Genomic DNA, 8,714 nt, shown 5'->3' with positions numbered 1-8,714 from the left:
CAACTTAGGCTGTTAAGCTTAACCTCACTATCTGTCTGCATGTCAAACATCTTAGGCATAATCTGGAACAGGTATTTTTCATCAAGTATTGATATGTTGAACTTTAAGTCTCTACAGAATATGATAAAAAAAACATTTAAAAATTAGAATATATTTCAAAAATATGCATAAAGAATTATATACTTCTTATGTTTACACGTAAGTCCAAAAATTTCACCATATACAACCTCAAAGCAGGACAGTCCCACAATATTCCTTTTCCTGTCTCTTGCTTTCATTCACCACAGCCTTCGTTTTGAACAACCATCTACCAAGAGACATCATAGCAGCAACTGGCATTTCATGACAAGCAGCCCATATTCAGAAGAACAGAATGACAGGTTCTCCAAGCATGAAAATACTATTACAAATTACAATCTTCAGTGCAGTAGCTTGAATTTTAAGTCAGTAGGTTATACAACAGTATTCATTCTGTCATTCTGATAAAAGATCTCATACATTTGAAAACTTAAGATTACTTAAAATTAGAATGAAAACATAACATACACACATTCATACACATACCTCTCCTCAAAAGTGCATGAATCAGACTTCTAGTTCAAAAGTCTCATTCAGTAATTCGACAATGAGAATCACAATGGGTATGTCTCTATCAAGATTTGTGTTCCTTTGCAAAAATCAATGGCTAGTCTTCCATTGACCTCTTTTTGTTATTTCTTGGTTTTCCCCCTGCCCTCTGATCCCTGCCACAGAAGTGATAACATATTCACTCCCAAAACACAGCCAAAATTTCATGGAAGTATGAATAGCTAACAATAAGCTACACCATAATCTAGTTTACACTTTACGGTATCCAACAGTGAACATCTCACACAGATACATGAGACACAAGAAGTTCCACACACTCTCTCTATATTCCTCTTATCCACTTCTGAGTCCCAAATGTACAGACTTGACACTCAGCTAGCTGCAGTTAGCAACTAAATAAAGCAACCTGTTTGAGTACGAGTCATTGTAACCAGCATTTCTCTGCCCAAGAGAGAAATCTCTTGGAGCCAGGGCATTAACAAAGATGTAAATATTTGTTGAGCTCCACAACAACCTAGGAGGAAAGATATATGTACAACCAAGGCTCCATAAATAAGACACAATTAATTTCTTCTACCAAAACATACAGACACTCTCAAGGAGAAAGGAAGAGAACACCTGTGGAGTCCACTTTTCATGGGAGAATGTCTTAAGAAATGATCTATAGAACTCTAAACCTAGTCACAGCTGCCTATCACAGGATAAGAGTAAGAAGGAGAGAAAGTCTCAGCATTATCTCTCAATCAAGGACCTTTACAAATGTTGAGTACACTGGGTGTGTCCAGACTTAAGTCATTTTATTAAAAATAACCCAACACTGGGACAAGTTATTCTACTGCTCAATAAACATTCAAAATTAATGATTTTACCTATAAATGTAACCACTGTCATCAGAAAAGACAAACACACGGATTGCCGCTAAGAAACTAAAAACTGTTCCCTAGCCACCTGAGTAGGAGACCGCGCCACTTTTAACTTTATACATCAAAACATGTTTGAATAAAATAAAATACAATCATGAGAAATGTAGACCTCTCACCTCTTCCGGTAGAGTGATGTTAAGCTCCACATCAGCCTGGCTTATGATTCTTGAGTGGAAGTAACTGCTGCATGCTGCCAGCACCGAGCGGTGAGCTCGGAAGCGCTGGCCCTCCACGAAGACAGTGACGTCACACAGCACATCTTTCTTCCTCTGCTCATTCAGGCTCAGCAAGACATTGGTGCTGTGCACTGAAGACTCATAGGCAAACACTGCGTTCTCACTCAGAGACATCCTGCACAGAAGTGGTGTCGGGAAGTGCAGCGGAAAGCATGCTTCTAACCATCAGCAACCTGCAAGGACACAGGATTTCACTTGAATAAAATGTTGCTTCCATATATTTTTGTAACCTGTCTGTTTGTTACTTTTTTGGTTTATGTCTTGTACTCTGAGTAACTACTTTGAAGATAACAGTATGTAGTGCATTAATTATTTTTATCATCATTTCTTGAGAAATTTTCATTTATCATAAAATGAAATTTTAAAAACTGGTCAAGTGTTCAAAGATACAAAATCAGGACCCAAAAATCACTAGCATTCCTACATACCAATGAACCCACTGAGAGAGAAATCAAGAAAATAATTCCATTCACAATAACTTCAAAAACAAAATCAAATATCTAGGACTCAACCAAGAACATAAAAAGAGTTCTGCAATGAAAATTATAGAAAGCTAAAGAAACAAACTAAAAGCATTACAAAAATAAAGACCTCATGTATTCATGGACTAGAAGAACTATTATTGTGAAAACGGCCATATTACTAAAACATTCTTTACTGAACTAGAAAAAAAGAACAACCCTAAAATTCATATGAAATCAGAAATACCCAAAATAGCCCTGAGCACACGTGAGCAAAAGTGACATTGGAAGCATCACAACACTGGGTCTGACAACATACTCAAATTCAGCTGCAGCAACAAGGTATCAGTACAAACACAGGCAAAATAGACCAATGAGGTAGAGCAGAAGAAACCAACCCAAGCATTTACATCCATCTCATTTTTAACACAGGCCAAAACATACTAGAGAAAGCCCAGCCTCTTTTAACAAATGGTGCTGGGAAAATTGGATATCCGTTTGCAAAAAATTAAAACTAGATCCCTCTATCTTACCCTGTACCAAAATCAAATAAAACAGATTTTAGACATAAAATCAGAAACTTTGAAGTTGCTGGAAGGTAACATAGGGGAAACAAATGACGCCATAAGCAGACTTCCTGAATAGGGCTCCAACAGCACAGGTGATAGTGTCAAGAAGCAACCAGTTAAAAGTTTCTCCATAGCAAAGCAAACAGGGTAAAGAGGCAATCTACACAAGAAGAGAAAAAATTCTGCTATTCTTCTGTTCGAGGATTCATCACTAGAATCTATAAAGAATTAAAAATAAGCAAATGAACTGAATGGCACTTCTCAAAAAAAGTAAAAATCGCCAACATGTATAAGAAAAAAATGCACGGGCCAGCCAGATAATACAGTAGACTGGGGTTTGATCCCTGGAGTGCGGTGCTGGTCCTGCCCCCAGGGCACCCTGAGACAGTGACTGAGCCTGGGCATGTAATCACAGCACTTGGAGGCTAAAAACAGGAGATCACTATAAGTCTGATCTTGTAGTGAGACCCTATAGGCCCTGTACTAAAATACATTTTTTAAAAAATTTAAGAAAGAAAAAATGCACATCTTTAGCCATTACAGAAAAATTAAAACTACTCTTGAGATTTCTCAAAAACCTAAAACTAGAAATACCATTTGATCGAGCTATTACCCCAAAATTAAAGGTGGCATACTACAGTGATACTGTCTATCCCTGTTTATAGTAGCACTGATCACAATAACTGAACTGTGGAAACAGCCTAAGTGTCCAATAATGCATGAACAGATTTCTTAAAATGTAGTTTAAATTTCTTAAAATGTAGTTTATACAAAATAGGAAAATTATTCATTGAATGAGAAGAATGAAATTGTGTCATTTGCAGGAAAATGAATGGAACTACAGACCAGTATATAATGCAAAATAAGCCAGATTCACCTAAATAAACAAATTCAAGACTTGTGTAGAGAGTAAAAGGGACTGGGGAGGAGGAGGGAGGAACAGGTAGGGTAGGTAGGAATGAAAATGAACAAGATACGTTCACAGCATGTATTTATTTCCCAAAATTTCATTAGATATTACAAACATGTAATAAAATTTTTAAAGGCCAACTATCACTACAATACATACTCATCACTGAAACAAATGGTGAAATAAAAGTCTCAAAAGAACCACCTAGATTTATTCAATATACCTCAATTAAACTTGATTGTAGGTAGTAGTTTTTCTAACTAATTTTATAGAGAAGGTTTTTGGGAAGGAGGAGGAAGAACTTTTACAACCAAGGATTCCTTGGCTCTCTAAAAATGAAAACCATTCACCTTAGAAAACATATGAGCTGAGAGATGAGGTCAGGAAATTTGGAGGTGGCATTCCAATTCTGAGATACTTAATGGGTAGGGAGGGGTGGTCAAACTTTGGAATAAACTAGTGAGCATATGGTGTCACACCTTCTCCATGCCCTATTTTCCAGTAACTGAGATACAGTAGGAAGGTTCACTGCTTAAATTAGAAGACTTTAGTCAATAAGGTTAAGTTCTTCCAACACCAGAAGAAAATGGTTCACATTTTTACAGGTCATAGCTTAGTAATTAGTCATTTTATATACAGCTAGTCTTACTCTGCACTACAATAGGCAGGCAATACTACTTTATCATTAGCAATACTGATTTATCAGAGGTAGAAAACATGGTTTTCTCAAAGTATTAAAACATAAGTTATAAAAAATATATTTTTAAAATATATACTACATGTATTAGCCTAAAAACATTTTTAAACTGCATACACAGTACGGCAAAAAAGGGTACTTTCACAATACATGTATATTTATCTACACACTTCATACATGTTTGACAACTAATGAAATATATTCTCTAGCACCCATAAAAGTTGAAAGTAAGAGGTCAACAGAGAAAATCTAATACTTTTTTCTTGTGCGCAGTCTCATGTGTATGTACCCCACTGTGACAATTAAGTCCTCACCTACACACCCTTCACTGTATCTTATCTGCATCACGTACTCCTCAGAGAAGGCTTTCATAGGGTCAGATGAGTGAGAAAATGTCACCCTTTAGATTTGCTATACCCAGGACAAAAATGAGAGGAAAAATATAAATCACTAAAGCTCACAAGACCAGCTTCAGATCGTAGGTGGATTCCACATCACATATTTTTCAAGTCCTCAGTTAAGCTCCTCAAAAGTAGTCAGTGAAAATAAAATATCTCATTATGTGGTTAAACTTTACCTAGGTTAAGGAACAAAGCCTATCATTTGCTGACTCAGCACACCATGTGAAATCATTGCGAACTTCAAAATTATGTGTCAACAAACTTAACTCTTGAGATATGCCTTTACAAAAGAGTAAGTTCCAATTAGCAATTACTCTGTGTACTTCAGTTATTAACACAAGAAATTAGTGTTAGGAATAATCAGAAGAAGCTGTCATCAAAAAAATTGTGCTACCTTTTGTGGGTGCTATTGCAAGGACCACTACCCTCCTCTTCCTCAGAAGCAATACACACTGCCCAGAGCATACTGGCCTTCCAAAGAGACAGACTCTGGAGCCAACCTTGCCCTACTATGTCCCTTCACCCAGGTCTTCTTTCCTACCATCTGACTTACAGACCTTCGAAAGTATAATCTTTACATCTCCTCATAGCATAGCCCAGAGACAGAAAGAGGGGTTCACAGCAAGAATTTTTAACTGCTCCACTGTTCTACTTTCAGTTAGTATCTGCCAAATGCACAAGACAGAGACCCTGCAGCAGTGGGGACAGCAAGTAGTATGAAAATGCCTATGCTTGAGAATAAGGAAATGAGCCACACAGAAAATCAGAACTGCAGAAACAATTCTGGACCTTGACATCTAAAGCCTGTTTGGATTCCATTTCACTCCAGCAAAAACAGCTCCCACACCTTCACTCTAGAGCTGGGGGTGGTTCACCATCATGCACTTATGGCCTGCTTTTCATCCTGTCACCAGCTGGGTCTCTAGTTATCTCAAATTCCAGACTTGTGGCAGCTTTCAGGGCAGGTCACCACATGTCTTCCTGGCCAGCTTACAGGTTTGCTGCCCTTAGGCAAGACATCCTGAGTCCTGTCAGCTGCACCTGAGAGCTGCTAAAGACCAGTTCTAATATGGCCACCCAGAAGGCCTCCTCAAGGATGCATTGGTCTCCCTTCCAGTGGTCCACATGTAGCACATGTCATGACTGATGCTGCTCACACTCGGAAGCCCAGCCCATACTTCCTTCTTACCATGTCCTGTACTCCACGTGAACCTCCCTGCCGGCCTAAGTCATCATCAGCCCCTCTCCAGGAAAAGGTTGTTTCGCTCAAACATGCACAAATACAGTCAGCATGAAACAAGCTTTCACATATCAGAATTTTATCTTTACCGTGTGTCAAATATTCTGGTATCTTCTATTCTAGAAAACAATCTCAGCTGTGATCCACTCAGTTTCAAGACCACTAATGGATCGTTTCTGCACATGCTGAAAACCCTGGCCCAGTAGCTAACAGCTTAGGGTTTAGAATTTTATAATGTCTGGACTTGAATCCCAGCTCTGACACTTACCCGTGATATGACTCTGGCCCAGGTGCTTTAACCTTGGCTATGTTTCAGTCCCCTCATCTGTAAAACGCAAATAACAATAGCACCTCATTAGGACACTGTGAAGTTTCTAACAGATAATAAAGAAAAGTGAGTTGAGCACAGTGCCCAGCCCACAGCAAGCCAAACATACATATTGCCTGCTACTGATGATGACGACCAAGGCCTTATACTCCTGTAGGCCCCTACTGATTTCCTCTAATTTATTGTCTCCATATCAGTGAGTTCTCCCTTGCTGAAAACCTGGCATTATCTCTTTCAAATTTCTTAAAGTCACTTCAAAATCTTCAACATGGCCTTAAGACCTATGCAGGCCAGGCTGCATCTATTAATCGGCCCTATCTCAGGCCACTATCCCCCCTCTTGCTACTCTCCAGTCCCACTGCCCCTTCCTTCCTGTCTCCCAGGCACTAGCTCCAACTCTTCCCCCAGCTCTACACATGCTCTGTCTGCTAGCTCACCTTTTAGGTCTTGGCTTAAATACTATAACCCTATCTAGTTTGTTCTTCCCATATCCCAAGTTTAGTACATCAGAGCATACTCTGCCCAATACAGTCATAGAACCTGTTGCTGTATGAATGACCTGGGATTTTTAACACAGAACCAAAACACAGGTCACTTACAGCTCCTTCCAAATATAGTCAAGTCAGCTATCACTGTATAGATGAAAATATCGCCAAGCCAAAGCACCAAGAGTGAAGTGCTTAGATGGCTTTTCTAGAGGACTGAAGGACACACCGGAGCCTCGCTCACTCCTTTGGGAACTACAAACATACCTGTAAGACAACTGTCCCAAGAAGAATGAAGGTTGACAACTAAATACAGTCACTACAAATCACTTGTGTGAATGGAGACTGTTCTCCACTGGCTGCCATTAGTGTGGGCCACTGCGGAAATGTGCTCTTAAAAGTAATCCTAATTTTGAAAACAAAGTGGTCAGGCTTCCATTTTACCCAATAATTTACTATGTAATGACCATACCAGATAAGAATAACAGAGATCCTGTCATTCACCCAGTACTTTCTAATATTTCTGACTAAACAATAAAATACAAACACTCCAGTCTTTCGTATCTAAAATTCTATTAACACGTTACTACCAAATTTAGATTCCTTATGCTATATGTGAATTTTTTATACTGTTAGAAAAATTTACTATTGTAGTTCAAAATCAGAGTGCCAATCCCAGGAAAATGCTGATTCATTTATTAATGCTGATAAGAATGGATAGGTATTTTAAAGATTCTTGTGCCTCAATTAGCAAGTAATTTCTGCTCTCTGTTCCTTACTCAGAAGTTTAATATAGTTGCCAATTGGTTTTGTTTACAAAATACTACAGAAGAACATAGTAACCACAATGGGACAACATCAAAATGCTTATTTATGCCTCATTTATTTTCTTTTTTTACATCTATTTTATTTTACTTTTTTCCAGAATTTTATTGACAAAGAGCAATGAGACAGTTTCAAACCAAATTGGTAGGTCAAATTCAATAATTAATACATTGCATACATCCTTCCTAGTGGTTAATTACTGTACAAGATGCGAACATGATATCCTATTTACAAACGCTATTAGAACAAATTCCTCTATTCATTAAGAGAATGTAACTATATATCTATCCTAACCTAACCATTTTGAATACACAGATACAAAATGGACATTCATCTGTATCCCCTTTTTGTGTTAAGTTCCATTATTTGAATATTATACGTGTGTTAACTCAGCAAAATATTCTAAATAGTATTGGGTCTTCCGCTTCACTGGCAATGTCAGAAATTGTTGACCTGAGTCCCCTACAGCTCAATGTAACAGCATGGCTTTACTTCTTATACTTCGATTTTATACTTTTCTGCTGGATGGTTAAAACCAAGATAAAATAAGACCTATGCAACAAGAGTTGTAGCTTTTGGATCTGATAAGGTCAATGAAATTCGCTCAGGATTTATCCTGAGATTGTGTACCTCAGACTGTACAACCTTTGTCAGTGTCATCCATATGGTTGAGTCACAGCCATTGCTTGGCCAATGTGCTCTCTGTGAAAGTCTGAGAGAATGTTTTTTCTCCATGTGACTCTCCTTAGGCACACTCTAAATCATCGATCACTTTTCTCTTTAGCCCATAATCTCCTTGATCAGAAAATTTGGGACACTACTGAGTTACATGGCATTACAGTACAAGTTCCTATATGTCCTGAGTCTTAATTGACCTTGGAAGGCTAGAGTCAAAATGTTGGCTTTCCTTGCAGCCCTTTTTCTCTAATTTTGGTCTGCAAACTTAGGTTGTTAACCCTCAGGAAGAGAAGTTTATTATTATTACCATACAACCTAGGCTGTTAAGCTTAACTTCACTGTCTGTCTGAATATCAAACATCTTAGGCATAAC

The 8,714-nt window shown here is 38.1% G+C and overlaps 1 protein-coding gene across 5 annotated transcripts in view; it reads right to left on the bottom strand.

Moving 5' to 3' along the window:
• The window catches only part of Bach1 (BTB domain and CNC homolog 1), an 82,976-nt gene that overhangs the window by 53,605 nt on the left and 20,657 nt on the right, over positions 1-8,714 (bottom strand). For 3 of the 5 annotated variants that reach the window (XM_023706572.1, XM_023706575.1, XM_023706573.1), the window contains exons 2-3: positions 6,294-6,350; positions 1,628-1,920 (exon numbers count right to left, since the gene is read on the bottom strand). In XM_023706572.1, coding sequence (XP_023562340.1) covers positions 1,628-1,861 — 234 coding nt within the window. In that variant the 5' untranslated portion in view covers positions 1,862-1,920; positions 6,294-6,350. The remainder of the gene's footprint in view (positions 1-1,627; positions 1,921-6,293; positions 6,351-8,714) is intronic. The other 2 variants (XM_004646301.2, XM_023706574.1) reach the window with 1 other exon arrangement.

The sequence above is a fragment of the Octodon degus genome, unplaced genomic scaffold (assembly GCF_000260255.1).
Source record: "Octodon degus isolate 3935 unplaced genomic scaffold, OctDeg1.0 scaffold00264, whole genome shotgun sequence".
Lineage (NCBI taxonomy): Eukaryota > Metazoa > Chordata > Mammalia > Rodentia > Octodontidae > Octodon > Octodon degus.
This window is presented reverse-complemented; position numbering and strand designations above follow the sequence as displayed.